An 18,426-nucleotide genomic window follows, 5' to 3' on the forward strand; every position below is an offset into this window, starting at 1 on the left:
CAAAAGCTCGGTGAAACAGCTAACCCCCCCTCAGAGCGGTGTGGCTGCTTGAATTAGCGAGGCTTACCTCTCTCCGAACCGGCGGTTTAAACGGGTCTCTGCTCGCTTAACTGCGGCTAGAAACAAATCCAGTGTCAGGCGGCTCCTTCCACAGGCCGGCTCGAAAGAGCGAGAATGCGACAGCTCGCTCGCACTGCCCCCTGGGAGTTGTAGTTCTCTGTGGAATATTCTGGACCGTCGCAGGTGGAAGGCGGTTAAAGGAACTACAATTACTAGCAGCGCCGAAGGGGGGCATTTGACTTCTTCTTCTTCTTATTATTATTATTATTATTATTTTATACCCGATATCATTTCTTAAGAAAGCTTTTTTTTTTTTTTTTTTTAATGCACAGGCATGCATGTTAATTATAAGCTCGCTTCCAGTTAAAACAAATAATTTGGCTGTTTTGGAGGCTATAAACTCTGCAGAAATCTGGCAACCCTGGCCGTTAAATAAAAAAAAAAAAAACGGCTTATTATTTTGTAGATTAACGTTAAACTAAGTTGCGCAACTTGAACTCGCAAGTCGCAACGGTGAATGTAGAATGGGTGCCATCTCTTAACTTCTATGGGGATGTGAGAGCAGCTAATTCAATACAGTCTAGTGTAGAGAACTCAGCGCTGTACTGGGGATCTGAGAGCAGCTAATTCAATACAGTCTAGTGTAGAGAACTCAGTGCTGTACTGGGGATCTGAGAGCAGCTAATTCAATACAGTCTAGTGTAGAGAACTCAGTGCTGTACTGGGGATCTGAGAGCCAGCTAATTCAATACAGTCTAGTGTAGAGAACTCAGTGCTGTACTGGGGATCTGAGAGCAGCTAATTCAATACAGTCTAGTGTAGAGAACTCAGTGCTGTACTGGGGATCTGAGAGCAGCTAATTCAATACAGTCTAGTGTAGAGAACTCAGTGCTGTACTGGGGATCTGAGAGCAGCTAATTCAATACAGTCTAGTGTAGAGAACTCAGTGCTGTACTGGGGATCTGAGAGCAGCTAATTCAATACAGTCTAGTGTAGAGAACTCAGTGCTGTACTGGGGATCTGAGAGCAGCTAATTCAATACAGTCTAGTGTAGAGAACTCAGTGCTGTACTGGGGATCTGAGAGCAGCTAATTCAATACAGTCTAGTGTAGAGAACTCAGTGCTGTACTGGGGATCTGAGAGCAGCTAATTCAATACAGTCTAGTGTAGAGAACTCAGCGCTGTACTGGGGATCTGAGAGCAGCTAATTCAATACAGTCTAGTGTAGAGAACTCAGTGCTGTACTGGGGATCTGAGAGCAGCTAATTCAATACAGTCTAGTGTAGAGAACTCAGTGCTGTACTGGGGATCTGAGAGCAGCTAATTCAATACAGTCTAGTGTAGAGAACTCAGTGCTGTACTGGGGATCTGAGAGCAGCTAATTCAATACAGTCTAGTGTAGAGAACTCAGTGCTGTACTGGGGATCTGAGAGCAGCTAATTCAATACAGTCTAGTGTAGAGAACTCAGTGCTGTACTGGGGATCTGAGAGCAGCTAATTCAATACAGTCTAGTGTAGAGAACTCAGTGCTGTACTGGGGATCTGAGAGCAGCTAATTCAATACAGTCTAGTGTAGAGAACTCAGTGCTGTACTGGGGATCTGAGAGCAGCTAATTCAATACAGTCTAGTGTAGAGAACTCAGTGCTGTACTGGGGATCTGAGAGCAGCTAATTCAATACAGTCTAGTGTAGAGAACTCAGTGCTGTACTGGGGATCTGAGAGCAGCTAATTCAATACAGTCTAGTGTAGAGAACTCAGTGCTGTACTGGGGATCTGAGAGCAGCTAATTCAATACAGTCTAGTGTAGAGAACTCAGTGCTGTACTGGGGATCTGAGAGCAGCTAATTCAATACAGTCTAGTGTAGAGAACTCAGCGCTGTACTGGGGATCTGAGAGCAGCTAATTCAATACAGTCTAGTGTAGAGAACTCAGTGCTGTACTGGGGATCTGAGAGCAGCTAATTCAATACAGTCTAGTGTAGAGAACTCAGCGCTGTACTGGGGATCTGAGAGCAGCTAATTCAATACAGTCTAGTGTAGAGAACTCAGTGCTGTACTGGGGATCTGAGAGCAGCTAATTCAATACAGTCTAGTGTAGAGAACTCAGTGCTGTACTGGGGATCTGAGAGCAGCTAATTCAATACAGTCTAGTGTAGAGAACTCAGTGCTGTACTGGGGATCTGAGAGCAGCTAATTCAATACAGTCTAGTGTAGAGAACTCAGTGCTGTACTGGGGATCTGAGAGCAGCTAATTCAATACAGTCTAGTGTAGAGAACTCAGTGCTGTACTGGGGATCTGAGAGCAGCTAATTCAATACAGTCTAGTGTAGAGAACTCAGTGCTGTACTGGGGATCTGAGAGCAGCTAATTCAATACAGTCTAGTGTAGAGAACTCAGTGCTGTACTGGGGATCTGAGAGCAGCTAATTCAATACAGTCTAGTGTAGAGAACTCAGTGCTGTACTGGGGATCTGAGAGCAGCTAATTCAATACAGTCTAGTGTAGAGAACTCAGTGCTGTACTGGGGATCTGAGAGCAGCTAATTCAATACAGTCTAGTGTAGAGAACTCAGTGCTGTACTGGGGATCTGAGAGCAGCTAATTCAATACAGTCTAGTGTAGAGAACTCAGTGCTGTACTGGGGATCTGAGAGCAGCTAATTCAATACAGTCTAGTATAGAGAACTCAGTGCTGTACTGGGGATCTGAGAGCAGCTAATTCAATACAGTCTAGTGTAGAGAACTCAGTGCTGTACTGGGGATCTGAGAGCAGCTAATTCAATACAGTCTAGATTCAATCCAGTCTATAGAGAACTCAGTGCTGTACTGGGGATCTGAGAGCAGCTAATTCAATACAGTCTAGTATAGAGAACTCAGCGCTGTACTGGGGATCTGAGAGCAGCTAATTCAATACAGTCTAGTGTAGAGAACTCAGTGCTGTACTGGGGATCTGAGAGCAGCTAATTCAATACAGTCTAGTGTAGAGAACTCAGCGCTGTACTGGGGATCTGAGAGCAGCTAATTCAATACAGTCTAGTGTAGAGAACTCAGTGCTGTACTGGGGATCTGAGAGCAGCTAATTCAATACAGTCTAGTGTAGAGAACTCAGCGCTGTACTGGGGATCTGAGAGCAGCTAATTCAATACAGTCTAGTGTAGAGAACTCAGTGCTGTACTGGGGATCTGAGAGCAGCTAATTCAATACAGTCTAGTGTAGAGAACTCAGTGCTGTACTGGGGATCTGAGAGCAGCTAATTCAATACAGTCTAGTATAGAGAACTCAGCGCTGTACTGGGGATCTGAGAGCAGCTAATTCAATACAGTCTAGTGTAGAGAACTCAGCGCTGTACTGGGGATCTGAGAGCAGCTAATTCAATACAGTCTAGTGTAGAGAACTCAGTGCTGTACTGGGGATCTGAGAGCAGCTAATTCAATAAACACTTCAATAGAATATTTGTAAAGTAGTAAAACAAACAAAAAAAAGATTTATTTACAACTCTTTTCATGTTTTTTTTGTTTTTTTTTTAAAACATTTAAAGATGTCTTGATTTTATTCCGTTTGATGTCGTCGAATGTTTATTTTTGTTTTTTACAAAAATGACAGTAACCGTTTTTGTTTTGTTTTTTTTTTACAGTAGAAATTCAAAACAAAACACAGGGTTGAAAACAACAACAACAAAAAAACAACAACAAAGACACATTAAGATAAAATTCAATACAAACGTGTTTTTAAAAAAAATCTAAACCAACAAAACAAAGATACAGTTTGGCAGGGTACACATAATCTTGTATTGGATTAACACAGGGAGAGGGAAAGGGAGAGGTAGAGGGAGAATCCATTCTCTTATTAGCTTCATTAACTACCAAATTATTAAGAGGGGAGAGAATGGATTTTAAAGATGGTCAGCGCTCCTGTAAAGGGAGGGGCCAGTGATCATGTTAATAAAGCTAATAAGAGGTGAGAGAATGGATTTTAAAGATGGTCAGCGCTCCTGTAAAGGGATGGGCCAGTGATTCTGTTAATAAAGATAATAAGAGGAGAGAGAATGGATTTTAAAGATGGTCAGCGCTCCTGTAAAGGGAGGGGCCAGTGATCATGTTAATAAAGCTAATAAGAGGTGAGAGAATGGATTTTAAAGATGGTCAGCGCTCCTGTAAAGGGATGGGCCAGTGATTCTGTTAATAAAGATAATAAGAGGAGAGAGAATGGATTTTAAAGAAGTCTTGACTTCCTTAGAATTGGGTTTTTCTTTTAAATGATGGCATTATTGATAAGTCTCCTCTCCTCTTTCTCTCCGTTTCTTCTTCATGTTTCTTTTTTTTCCTTCGTTTGTTCAGTCACCCCCCCCTCCTCCTCCTCCTCCTCCCTCGTTCTGTGTTGGCTGCTCGTCAGGGTATGTGTGATGATGGTGTGTTTTGACTGGATGCAGGGGGGGGGAGGGGGCGGAGATTCAGGCAGATTGAGCCAATCATAGCTCCCCACGCCCCACCATTATTCTGAGCCACTGCAAAACAACAACAAAAAAACCAAGAAATTTATTAAATGATTATTCTTTACAGCCAATTGGCAGGGTTGTAAATTCTCTCTCTCTCTCTCTCTCTCTCTCTCTCTCTCTCTCTCTCTCTCTCTCTCTCTCTCTCTCTCTCTCTCATTAATGCTTTCTATAACTTGTGAACTAAAGGTCCTGAGCAAGTTTCATTACAAGCAGTTCTGTAGAGAGATGCAAACCTAACTGTGATAGACAGAGAGACAGCCAGCCAGGCAGGCAGAGAGGCAGAGAGACAGAGAGACAGCCAGGCAGGCAGGCAGAGAGGCAGAGAGACAGAGAGACAGCCAGGCAGGCAGGCAGGGAGACAGCCAGGCAGGCAGGCAGAGAGGCAGAGAGACAGAGAGGCAGGGAGGCAGAGAGACAGCCAGGCAGAGAGACAGAGAGACAGCCAGGCAGGCAGGCAGGGAGGCAGAGAGACAGCCAGGCAGAGAGGCAGAGAGACAGAGAGACAGCCAGGCAGGCAGGCATGGAGACAGAGAGACAGCCAGGCAGGCAGGGAGACAGAGAGACAGCCAGGCAGAGAGACAGAGAGACAGCCAGGCAGGCAGGCAGGGAGACAGAGAGACAGCCAGGCAGAGAGACAGAGAGACAGCCAGGCAGGCAGGGAGGCAGAGAGACAGCCAGGCAGAGAGGCAGAGAGACAGCCAGGCAGAGAGACAGAGAGACAGCCAGGCAGGCAGGGAGGCAGAGAGACAGCCAGGCAGAGAGACAGAGAGACAGAGAGACAGATAGACAGAGAGAACAAAGCGACAGAGACAGAGAGACAGACAGACAGACAGACAGACAGACAGACAGACAGACAGACAGAGAGACAGACAGACAGACAGGCAGACAGACAGACAGGCAGGCAGGCAGCCAGGCAGGCAGCCAGGCAGGCAGGCAGGCAGGCAGGCAGGCAGGCAGGGAGCCGGCCAGGCACTGCACACACCGTCAGATTCTGACACTCTCAATAACTTCAGGACGATCACAGATCGGACAAGCACTTCTCTGTACAGATGTTGATATACAGACACACACACACACACAGATACTCACTGTACTGAGAGAGGACTCCTCAGTGTTAGTCCTCCCCTGCACACATCCCTCTGACAGATCCCTCGTTCCTCATCTAGAGAGAGAGAGAGAGAGAGAGAGAGAGAGAGAGAGAGAGAGAGAGAGAGAGAGAGAGAGAGAGATTCATTTTCTGTAATCATTTGCTTTGGCAATACTTCTGCTTTAGTCATACCAGAGAGGGCGAGATAGAAAGAGGGAGAGGGAGAGGGAGAGAGGGGGAGTGAGGGAGAGGGAGAGAGGGGGAGTGAGGGAGAGGGGGAGTGACCTTGTCCAGCTCTTTCTGCGTCTCCTCCTCCATGCGCCGGATATCCTCCATGGAGAAATCCACCCAGCGATCCAACCAGCAGAACAGCTGCCGGTGAAAATTAGTGAACAAGCGCTTCTCCTGCTGTGAGAGAGGAGAGCAACCCACAATCAATAATCAACCCACAATCAATAACCAATCCACAATCAATAATCCAGAATCAATAATCAACCCACAATCAATAACCAATCCACAATCAATAATCCATCCAATCAATAATCAACCCACAATCAATAACCAATCCACAATCAATAATCCACAATCAATAATCAACCCACAATCAATAATCCACAATCAATAATCAACCCACAATCAATAACCAATCCACAATCAATAACAAATCCAATCAATAATCAACCCACAATCAATAACCATCCACAATCAATAATCAATCCACAGTCAATAACAAATCCACAATCAATAATCAATCAACACGACAAAAACGAACAAAACATCTCTACTGAATTCATGCCTGCACCCTCCCTTGCACCCTCCCTTGCAGTGAATAATAATAATAATAATAATAATAATAAATAATAATAATAATAATAATAATTGTTCATTTTTCCACCTGTGTATGAATTTCTCCACCCTCCCTTGCAGTGGTAATATTATTATTATTATATTTTATTATATTATTATTATTATTATTATTGATGATGATGATTGTTCGTTTCTCACCTTGTGTATGAATTTCTCCACCCTGCCTTGCAGGCCCCACCAGCGGAAGTGCACGGTTACCAGTTTGTACGCAGTCATGTGAGGACAGTCACTGTGAGACCCCAGATTGATCTGAAAGAGAAAGAGGGGAGAGAGAGAGAGAGGGAGAGAGAGAGAGAGAGAGAGAGGGGAGAGAGAGAGAGGGAGAGAGAGAGAGAGAGAGAGAGAGGGAGAGAGAGCTAGAGGTGGGAGGAGAAGAGTGAGAGAGTCATTAAAAAGGTGGACAATTTGTACCTGTAACTAAGAGAGAGCATTGAAGACACTGAGAAAGACTTCTGAATTGAATTTACACTGAAGACACTGAGAAAGACTTCTAGTGGAAACGTTTGCCATTGAATTTACACTGAAGACACTGAGAAAGACTTCTAGTGGAAACGTTAGTCATTGAATTTACACTGAAGACGCTGAGAAAGACTTCTAGTGGAAACGTTTGCCATTGAAGACGCTGAGAGCTATAAAGACAGACAGACAGACAGACAGACAGACAGACCAGTTCCTCTTCCCACCTTCCAATCTGGCCCCAGGGGCCCACGGCCAGTCTTCTCAGAGCGGAACAGAGCGGGGTCCTCATCTGCTTTGTAATCCTGAGAGAGGGAGGGCGCGACAGAGAGAGCGAGAGAGAGAGAGAGGCAACTACTGAAAACCAAGTCAAGCAGATCAGCGTTTCATCTACAGTGCACTGAAGCAGGCAGGACTAGCCGAAAACACTTGTCTGCTTGACTCTCTTTCCTACAGTCTTCTCTTGGAAGTCATTTATAAAAAGTCTGACGACGAGGAAGAAAGAAAGTTGTGGCTGCTCTCACATATTCATTGACTTGTGTCCGGTCCGCGATATCAATGGGAATGACCTCCACTTCTTCCCAGCTCTCTTGGGGCAGACCGTGAACCTGGGAAAGAAAAACAAATTAACAAACATAAGACAGACAGACAGACAGACAGACAGACACCCTCAGATTCTGATTCTCTCAATAGCTTGGGCGCTAGAGAAGGTCCTGAGCGAGTTTCATCACAATCGGACAAGCGCTGCTCTAGATAGGTGTGAAAATGTAAGTGTGGAGAGAGGGAGAGAGAGAGAGAGAGGAGGGGAGAGGAGGAGAGAGAGAGAGAGAGAGAGAGAGAGGAGGAGAGAGAGAGTATCCTGGAGACCCCGAACCTCCTCATTCTCCCTTGTCTCTCCCATGTCTGCTCTCCTCAGAACCTTATTTCCCCTGCTCCTCTCCTTCTAGAATGTACCTCTCCCATCCTCCAGGTACCTCTTCTCACTCAGTATCTCTCTCATACTGTAGTAAGACCTTCAAGATCCCTCATCGAGAACTCATATATTCTCTGAACCTGGGAGAGAGAGAGAGAGAGAGAGAGAGAGAGAGAGAGAGAGAGAGAGAGAGAGGAGAGACTTACATTTTCTTGTGTTCCCATGTCAGGTTTGTGCCAGGTCTCAATTTTAATAAAGAAATCATCTTTCATATATTCATTCTGTAGAGAGAGAGAGAGAGAGAGAGGAGAGAGAGAGAGAGAGAGGGGAGAAGTTGAATGGAAAGCATCCCTGGGGGAGAAGAGAGGGTGGCGAAGATCTGACAGAGGTGAAGGGGGAAGAGACAGGAGATGAGGGGGGAGGAGAAAAAGAAAGGTGTTGTCTGTCTCCCTTGCGTATCTGATCTCTAATTCCTCTCCCTCCTAGGCCTCTCCCCTTCCCTCCTCCCTCTGGGAGCTCTCTCAGAGAAGAGAGAGAGGGGGAGGGGGAGAGACAGAGAAAGATGGGGAGGGAAAGAAGGAGGGAGAGAGGGTAGCAGATTTAATTATTAGGACTGCAGCCTCTTAAACATTTAAAAATAAAACGCAGTTTTAAAAAACGGGTGTCAAATCAGAAACCAGAACTGAGCACAAAAAAAAACCAAAACTCACCGTGACAACTGAGGACCAGGAGGAAGAGTCGAAGAGGAGAAACCAAACAGAAAAACAAACACAAGATTACTTCACCTTAATTAACAAAATGTAAGCCTTAAATACAGCACAATACCTTATACTTCAGTACAGTACAGCAATGCAGTTCAATTCAACAAAATACAGCATAGTACACTTCAGTGCAATACAGCCGAGTTCAACACAGCACAGCTCAGCGCACAAAACGATTCTCTCATTTTCGGGATGGAGCGCCCCGCAGAAATCAGGCGAGGGCCGCTGGTGTCGGGCTTCGCCGTGAATTAACCCTTTGCGGTCCCGTGACGGCCCAAGGCCGACATCACAATTAACCCTTTCCAGTCACATGTTAATGTACCCCCTGTCAGGGCGTCATTATTTTGCGGCTCGCCCCCTAGTGATTCAAAAAAAAAAAAAGCCGACTTTTTTCAACTTTTTGGAACGCGCCTGTCGCTCGGTCATTTCCCGGTTTACTTCTGCTTTCCTTTTCCCCGCGTAGACTAGCGGGGGTAGGGGACGTCTCTATTGTGCCCTGTGGTTGTTTCCTCTGTGTCGTTTGCAAAGCTTAAGTAATAAAATAATGAGACTGATCGCATTATTGAAAAGTTTGGTGATTAAAACCTTTCAGGCTGAGGATTTATCAGTATGCACGATCTATGGAGGTTATGTGAAAAATACAGCGAACAAGGGGTCTCTGTCGTTTTTTTCTTTTCTCCAGAAAAAGTAAAAAACCTTTCGCCAAAACCTTTTCCAACGTCTGAGCGAGACAGCAGGAGCCAAAAGAAGCCCGAAAGGAACAGGGGCGCATCTGATCGCACCCCAATCCCCTGGGATTCAGCTGCCATTTTCCGTTTGATAACTGCATTTACCCGTGCAGAAGATACAGCGGACACCAACAAAGGACACACAGCTTGCTAAAGCTTCCGGAGATGTTACAGTATCAAGCGTAATAAAATAATGATACTGATGGCATTATTTGAAAAGTTTGTCGTGACTGCTTAAACGGGTTTGACCACTTGATTTATCAGTTGCGCATCTAAAAGAAGGCGAGTTGAAAAAATACTTCGTCGACGAGCCCAAACACTGCTAGCGCCGAAAAAGAAAGCGTTTGAAACGCCTCTTGTAAACAGCGCGTGTGAAATGCGTTTGGACCCGCTCGCATCCTGACGAAGAGCGCTGATAAATAAAAACGGACCGCTCAGGGTTAAGAAGCAGCTGCCTCCTTCCTCGTGTTTTGTGACGGGCTCGCTGCTTTTTGGCTTTTTTCTCGTCGGTCTGGCGGAACAGGCCAGCACCCACGCAAAACCCGAGACTGCTTCCTCTTTGAGACTGAGGGTGGTTCAGCCCCTATTACGCTCCCAGCCCCGCCCTTGCCTGGTCCAGCCCCTGGGGTTCCTGAGGAGAACTCTGTCTTTGGACAATACGATTCGGACAGCAAGGGCCCACCTTCACTGGTTCACGAGTAGGGGAATGCACCACGCCTTCTGGTGCAAACGTGCTTTGAACCCCTGGAATGGACCTGTACTGAGAGAGAGAGAGAGAGAGAGAGAGAGAGAGAAATCAATGCAAAACCTGACATACAGACCTCTCTGTGCTTTACAATGCTTCCCTATGCTTTACCAGACCTCTCTGTGCTTTACAATGCTTCCCTATGCTTTACCAGACCTCTCTGTGCTTTACAATGCTTCCCTATGCTTTACCAGACCTCTCTGTGCTTTACAATGCTTCCCTATGCTTTACCAGACCTCTGTGTTTTACTGCTTCCCTATGCTTTACTTTACAATGCTTCCCTATGCTTTACCAGACCTCTCTGTGCTTTACAATGCTTCCCTATGCTTTACCAGACCTCTCTGTGCTTTACAATGCTTCCCTATGCTTTACCAGACCTCTCTGTGCTTTACAATGCTTCCCTATGCTTTACCAGACCTCTCTGTGCTTTACAATGCTTCCCTATGCTTTACCAGACCTCTCTGTGCTTTACAATGCTTCCCTATGCTTTACCAGACCTCTCTGTGCTTTACAATGCTTCCCTATGCTTTACCAGACCTCTCTGTGCTTTACAATGCTTCCCTATGCTTTACCATGCTTCCCTATTCTCTGTGCTTTACAATGCTTCCCTATGCTTTATCAGACCTCTCTGTGCTTTACAATGCTTCCCTATGCTTTACCAGACCTCTCTGTGCTTTACAATGCTTCCCTATGCTTTACCAGACCTCTCTGTGCTTTACAATGCTTCCCTATGCTTTTACCTCTCTGTGCTTTACAATGCTTCCCTATGCTTTACCAGACCTCTCTGTGCTTTACAATGCTTCCCTATGCTTTACCACACCTCTCTGTGCTTTACAATGCTTCCCTATGCTTTACCAGACCTCTCTGTACTTTACAATGCTTTCCTATGATTTACCAGACCTCTCTGTGCTTTACAATGCTTCCCTATGCTTTATTACACTTTGCTGTGCTTTTATAAAAACTTTTTAGAACAGGCTATTAGACTAAATAAATTCAGAGCCCCCCCCCCCCCCAAAAAAAATACCTGTGAATGTGGTAGATCTTGTGGGTGTACTGCCCCTTCTCCCCCTCCTTCTCGTATGGTTCGTTCCGCAGCACCTCGATCCCCTCCCCCCCTCCTGTGTTGTTCTTACTGGCCTCAGCCACAGAGTAGCTTGGTGTCTTGGCCTTGTAAAAAAAATAGGGGGGGGGGGGGGGGGGGGGTTGTAATTACAATGTAATTGAGCACATTTCTAATCTAATTACACCAGATCACCATCTCCAGTCAGTGGAGGTCGTTTGGAAGCTCTTTAGAACAGAACGCTGTCAATTTGCAATTTTAATGGGAGGAATTAAAAGGGGACGAGAAACTGGGAATTGATTTAAAAAAATAAAGGAATTGGATCTGACAAACAGAAACTGAATTCTCTCTCTCTCTACTTTTTTAAAAAGCGATCACTCACCCAAAACTCTTCACGCTCTTTTGTGGATCTGACAGAACCAAAACCCTTAATTCGGCTCTCCTGGTCTCTCTCTTCTCCTCCAGAACATGCCTCTCCTCTGAGGCCATTACCTTTTCTCCGGTGCTCATACCTGAGAGACGCTCGATCTGGACCTGGGGGGGGAGAGAGAGAGAGAGAGAGAGAGAGAGAGAGAGAGAGAGAGAGAGAGAGAGAGAGAGAGAGAGAGAGAGAGAGAGGTTGGTTTAGTAAAATAAGCAAACTCGCTGACTTTTTAACTTTAACATTTGCTTGAACGTTTTCAGCAACTGATCGCACCTGTACCAACATCTGACGGCGTATCACTTTCTGACATTACACAGGTCATGTTTTGGTCTCAGTACCGCTTTCTGACACTACCGCTTTCTGGCACTACCGCTTTCTGGACTGGTAAGAACCCTCTCCCTCCAAAAAAAAAAAAACACTGCTGCCGGTAATTTAGCACCATTAGGGTTGAGCAAAAGAGAAATTTTTTTTTTTAATATATTACTGGACTTCCATTTCTCTCTCTCTCTCAGTTACTCTTATCCATCTTCTGTTTTTCGTATTTAAGACTAATTTACATACTTTAGAGACACACGTACCCGACACACACTTTCACTGCAACTCGAACTTACGCAAAACAGACTAATGCAATAAAATGTATTAATGTAATTAGAATACTATAATTATTATATTTATAATTACAATGCAATTCCAGTCTAGTCTAGTGATCTCAAACTGCAGTTCCAATGTAATTCAATACAGTCTAGTCTAGTGATCTCAAACTGCAGTTACAATGTAATTCAATACAGTCCAGTCTAGTGATCTCAAACTGCAGTTACAATGCAATTCAATACAGTCTAGCCTAGTGATCTCAAACTGCAGTTACAATGTAATTCAATACAGTCTAGTCTAGTGATCTCAAACTGCAGTTACAATGCAATTCAATACAGTCCAGTCTAGTGATCTCAAACTGCAGTTACAATGTAATTCAATACAGTCTAGTCTAGTGATCTCAAACTGCAGTTACAATGTAATTCAATACAGTCTAGTCTAGTGATCTCAAACTGCAGTTACAATGTAATTCAATACAGTCTAGTCTAGTGATCTCAAACTGCAGTTACAATGTAATTCAATACAGTCTAGTCTAGTGATCTCAAACTGCAGTTACAATGTAATTACAATACAGTCTAGTCTAGTGATCTCAAACTGCAGTTACAATGTAATTCAATACAGTCTAGTCTAGTGATCTCAAACTGCAGTTACAATGTAATTCAATACAGTCTAGTCTAGTGTGCAGTTACAATGTAATTCAATACAGTCTAGTCTAGTGATCTCAAACTGCAGTTACAATGTAATTCAATACAGTCTAGTCTAGTGATCTCAAACTGCAGTTACAATGTAATTCAATACAGTCTAGTCTAGTGATCTCAAACTGCAGTTACAATGTAATTCAATACAGTCTAGTCTAGTGATCTCAAACTGCAGTTACAATGCAATTCAATACAGTCTAGTCTAGTGATCTCAAACTGCAGTTACAATGCAATTCAATACAGTCTAGTCTAGTGATCTCAAACTGCAGTTACAATGCAATTCAATACAGTCTAGTCTAGTGATCTCAAACTGCAGTTACAATGTAATTCAATACAGTCTAGTCTAGTGATCTCAAACTGCAGTTACAATGCAATTCAATACAGTCTAGTCTAGTGATCTCAAACTGCAGTTACAATGCAATTCAATACAGTCTAGTCTAGTGATCTCAAACTGCAGTTACAATGCAATTCAATACAGTCTAGTCTAGTGATCTCAAACTGCAGTTACAATGTAATTCAATACAGTCTAGTCTAGTGATCTCAAACTGCAGTTACAATGCAATTCAATACAGTCTAGTCTAGTGATCTCAAACTGCAGTTACAATGTAATTCAATAATAGTCTAGTGATCTCAAACTGCATACAATGTAATTCTAGTCTAGTCTAGTGATCTCAAACTGCAGTTACAATGCAATTCAATACAGTCTAGTCTAGTGATCTCAAACTGCAGTTACAATGCAATTCAATACAGTCTAGTCTAGTGATCTCAAACTGCAGTTACAATGCAATTCAATACAGTCTAGTCTAGTGATCTCAAACTGCAGTTACAATGTAATTCAATACAGTCTAGTCTAGTGATCTCAAACTGCAGTTACAATGCAATTCAATACAGTCTAGTCTAGTGATCTCAAACTGCAGTTACAATGCAATTCAATACAGTCTAGTCTAGTGATCTCAAACTGCAGTTACAATGTAATTCAATACAGTCTAGTCTAGTGATCTCAAACTGCAGTTACAATGTAATTCAATACAGTCTAGTCTAGTGATCTCAAACTGCAGTTACAATGTAATTCAATACAGTCTAGTCTAGTGATCTCAAACTGCAGTTACAATGCAATTCAATACAGTCTAGTCTAGTGATCTCAAACTGCAGTTACAATGCAATTCAATACAGTCTAGTCTAGTGATCTCAAACTGCAGTTACAATGCAATTCAATACAGTCTAGTCTAGTGATCTCAAACTGCAGTTACAATGCAATTCAATACAGTCTAGTCTAGTGATCTCAAACTGCAGTTACAATGCAATTCAATACAGTCTAGTCTAGTGCAGTTACAATGCAATTCAATACAGTCTAGTCTAGTGATCTCAAACTGCAGTTACAATGTAATTCAATACAGTCTAGTCTAGTGATCTCAAACTGCAGTTACAATGCAATTCAATACAGTCTAGTCTAGTGATCTCAAACTGCAGTTACAATGTAATTCAATACAGTCTAGTCTAGTGATCTCAAACTGCAGTTACAATGTAATTCAATACAGTCTAGTCTAGTGATCTCAAACTGCAGTTCCAATGCAATTCAATACAGTCTAGTCTAGTGATCTCAAACTGCAGTTACAATGTAATTCAATACAGTCTAGTCTAGTGATCTCAAACTGCAGTTCCAATGCAATTCAATACAGTCTAGTCTAGTGATCTCAAACTGCAGTTACAATGCAATTCAATACAGTCTAGTCTAGTGATCTCAAACTGCAGTTACAATGTAATTCAATACAGTCTAGTCTAGTGATCTCAAACTGCAGTTACAATGTAATTCAATACAGTCTAGTCTAGTGATCTCAAACTGCAGTTACAATGTAATTCAATACAGTCTAGTCTAGTGATCTCAAACTGCAGTTACAATGCAATTCAATACAGTCTAGTCTAGTGATCTCAAACTGCAGTTACAATGCAATTCAATACAGTCTAGTCTAGTGATCTCAAACTGCAGTTACAATGCAATTCAATACAGTCTAGTCTAGTGATCTCAAACTGCAGTTACAATGTAATTCAATACAGTCTAGTCTAGTGATCTCAAACTGCAGTTACAATGTAATTCAATACAGTCTAGTCTAGTGATCTCAAACTGCAGTTACAATGCAATTCAATACAGTCTAGTCTAGTGATCTCAAACTGCAGTTACAATGTAATTCAATACAGTCTAGTCTAGTGATCTCAAACTGCAGTTACAATGCAATTCAATACAGTCTAGTCTAGTGATCTCAAACTGCAGTTACAATGTAATTCAATACAGTCTAGTCTAGTGATCTCAAACTGCAGTTACAATGCAATTCAATACAGTCTAGTCTAGTGATCTCAAACTGCAGTTACAATGCAATTCAATACAGTCTAGTCTAGTGATCTCAAACTGCAGTTACAATGTAATTCAATACAGTCTAGTCTAGTGATCTCAAACTGCAGTTACAATGCAATTCAATACAGTCTAGTCTAGTGATCTCAAACTGCAGTTACAATGCAATTCAATACAGTCTAGTCTAGTGATCTCAAACTGCAGTTACAATGTAATTCAATACAGTCTAGTCTAGTGATCTCAAACTGCAGTTACAATGCAATTCAATACAGTCTAGTCTAGTGATCTCAAACTGCAGTTACAATGTAATTCAATACAGTCTAGTCTAGTGATCTCAAACTGCAGTTACAATGTAATTCAATACAGTCTAGTCTAGTGATCTCAAACTGCAGTTACAATGCAATTCAATACAGTCTAGTCTAGTGATCTCAAACTGCAGTTACAATGTAATTCAATACAGTCTAGTCTAGTGATCTCAAACTGCAGTTACAATGTAATTCAATACAGTCTAGTCTAGTGATCTCAAACTGCAGTTACAATGTAATTCAATACAGTCTAGTCTAGTGATCTCAAACTGCAGTTACAATGTAATTCAATACAGTCTAGTCTAGTGATCTCAAACTGCAGTTACAATGCAATTCAATACAGTCTAGTCTAGTGATCTCAAACTGCAGTTACAATGTAATTCAATACAGTCTAGTCTAGTGATCTCAAACTGCAGTTACAATGTAATTCAATACAGTCTAGTCTATGATTCAAACTTATTATTATTATTATTATCTCAAACTTATTATTAGGCAGCGCAGCTAATGTAAATACAGTTAGAATTGAACGTAGTGATCTCAAACTGCAGTTACATGTAATTCTAGTCTAGTGATCTCAAATTGCAGTTACAATGCAATTCAATACAGTCTAGTCTAGTGATCTCAAACTGCAGTTAAAATGTACAATGTAAGGACGGGGGGGGGGGGGGGGGGGGGGGGGGGGGGGGGGGGGGTGGGGGGGGGGGTGGGGTGGGGGGGGGGGGGGGGGGGGGGGGGGGGGGGGGGGGGGGGTGGGGGGGGGGGGGGAGGGGGGGGTGGGGGGGGGGGGGGGGGGAGTGGGGGGGGGGGATGGGGGGGGGGGGGGGGGGGGGGGGGGGGGGGGGGGGGGGGGGGGGGGGGGGGGGGGGGGGGGGGGGGGGGGGGGGGGGGGGGGGGGGGGGGGGGGGGGTGGGGGGGGGGGGGGGGGGGGGGGGGGGGGGGGGGGGGGGGGGGGGGGGGGGGGGGGTGGGGCGGGGGGGGCGGGGGGGGGGGGGGGGGGGGGGGGGGGGGGGGGGGGGGGTTTGGGTTTGTATAAAGTTTTTTAACTGGGTTCGACCTTCCTGCTAATTTTAAATTCTCTTTAACTATACGATCATTCAACGCAACGTGCAAGTCGAAATCTAACGATTACAATTCTGCAAATATACTACAGCCCTCTGTGACTTAAAAAATAAGAAAGCCAAGCTAATAAATGAAGCATTTCTTTGGGGGGGGGGGGGGGGGGCTGGGTCCTTAAAATAGGAACCGCAGTTTTCCAACAGAAAAAGGATGGTTTTAAATGTCTATAAACAGCGATTTGCAATGTATAATTGCAAGGATAGCGTTTGCATTTGGATTAATGCGTTGTTATTTTTTTTTTAAATCTATATTATTAAACACACTCTGATTTATATTTAAGATCTATTCGTATTTTCTGCTCTCTCTCTCTCTCTCTCTATATATATATCGTGATAGCCTAACCCAGCCCAGATCCGCTATAATAACAAATAAAGCGGTTTTTAAAAAGCAATTAAGATCGGCCATTGGACTGTACAGCAAAGCGCCCTTTTCTAAAAGTGAAGCAATACCTCTATATATAGATAGATATAGAAAGCTGTGTGTTTTTATATAGATATTTTTTATAAAACTTACAACTCCTTCATGAGAACCATATTCGATACGAGGAGCCAGCGGAAGCAGGAAACGCCGGGGAGGGGGGGTTGTGGCGTGACGGTGACGTCACCACGTAAAAATATTCCCAGTGTTACATTATATAGTTTGGAGATATATATATATATATGTATATTTATACACCCTATATGATTCCAATATATAATGGATTATAAACACATTATAGAATTCCATTCCTTTCAAAGTTGATGGTCTCATGGTTATAATATGCTTTACCACACCTCTCTGTGCTTTACAATGCTTCCCTATGCTTTACCAGACCTCTCTGTGCTTTACAATGCTTCCCTATGCTTTACCAGACCTCTCTGTGCTTTACAATGCTTCCCTATGCTTTACCAGACCTCTCTGTGCTTTACAATGCTTCCCTATGCTTTACCAGACCTCTCTGTGCTTTACAATGCTTCCCTATGCTTTACCAGACCTCTCTGTGCTTTACAATGCTTCCCTATGCTTTACCAGACCTCTCTGTGCTTTACAATGCTTCCCTATGCTTTACCAGACCTCTCTGTGCTTTACAATGCTTCCCTATGCTTTACCAGACCTCTCTGTGCTTTGCAATGCTTCCCTATGCTTTACCAGACCTCTCTGTGCTTTACAATGCTTCCCTATGCTTTACCAGACCTCTCTGTGCTTTACAATGCTTCTCTATGCTTTACCACACCTCTCTGTGCTTTACAATGCTTCCCTATGCTTTACCAGACCTCTCTGTGCTTTACAATGCTTCCCTATGCTTTACCAGACCTCTCTGTGCTTTACAATGCTTCCCTATGCTTTACCAGACCTCTCTGTGCTTTACAATGCTTCCCTATGCTTTACCAGACCTCTCTGTGCTTTACAATGCTTCCCTATGCTTTACCAGACCTCTCTGTGCTTTACAATGCTTCCCTATGCTTTACCATACTCTCTGTGCTTTACAATGCTTCCCTGTGCTTTACCAGACCTCTCTGTGCTTTACAATGCTTCCCTATGCTTTACCAGACCTCTCTGTGCTTTACAATGCTTCCCTGTGCTTTACCAGACCTCTCTGTGCTTTACAATGCTTCCCTATGCTTTACCACACCTCTCTGTGCTTTGCTTTACAATGCTTCCCTGTGCTTTACCAGACCTCTCTGTGCTTTACAATGCTTCCCTATGCTTTACAATGCTGCCATACGGAAAATGGCTGGGCTACACTTTTAATTTTACGTAAACCGGACCTCTCTGTGCTTTACAATGCTTCCCTAT

General features: G+C 43.6%; 2 protein-coding genes across 8 annotated transcripts in view; both read right to left on the minus strand.

The window, feature by feature from the left end:
* The window catches only part of eif3c (eukaryotic translation initiation factor 3, subunit C), a 29,061-nt gene extending 28,864 nt beyond the window's left edge, over positions 1–197 (minus strand). For 5 of the 7 annotated variants that reach the window (XM_041238823.1, XM_041238821.1, XM_041238819.1 and 2 more), the window contains exon 1: positions 68–196. The gene's annotated coding sequence lies outside the window, so the exon portion shown is untranslated. Of the gene's footprint in view, positions 1–67 lie in introns of all 7 variants that reach the window. The other 2 variants (XM_041238816.1, XM_041238817.1) reach the window with 1 other exon arrangement.
* Positions 198–3,746: 3,549 nt separating this feature from the next.
* On the minus strand, positions 3,747–11,679 carry LOC121306795 (phosphatidylinositol transfer protein beta isoform-like). Its single transcript, XM_041238723.1, has 10 exons — positions 11,662–11,679; positions 11,134–11,276; positions 8,586–8,619; positions 8,082–8,156; positions 7,487–7,570; positions 7,190–7,267; positions 6,645–6,755; positions 5,925–6,047; positions 5,642–5,714; positions 3,747–4,561 (listed from the first exon to the last, which is right to left on the minus strand). The coding sequence occupies exons 1-9, from the start codon at positions 11,677–11,679 to the stop codon at positions 5,667–5,669; spliced, it is 714 nt and encodes a 237-aa protein (XP_041094657.1). The 3' UTR covers positions 3,747–4,561; positions 5,642–5,666.
* Between the last annotated feature and the right edge of the window lie 6,747 nt (positions 11,680–18,426).

The sequence above is a fragment of the Polyodon spathula genome, chromosome 50 (assembly GCF_017654505.1).
Source record: "Polyodon spathula isolate WHYD16114869_AA chromosome 50, ASM1765450v1, whole genome shotgun sequence".
Taxonomy (NCBI): Eukaryota; Metazoa; Chordata; class Actinopteri; order Acipenseriformes; family Polyodontidae; genus Polyodon; species Polyodon spathula.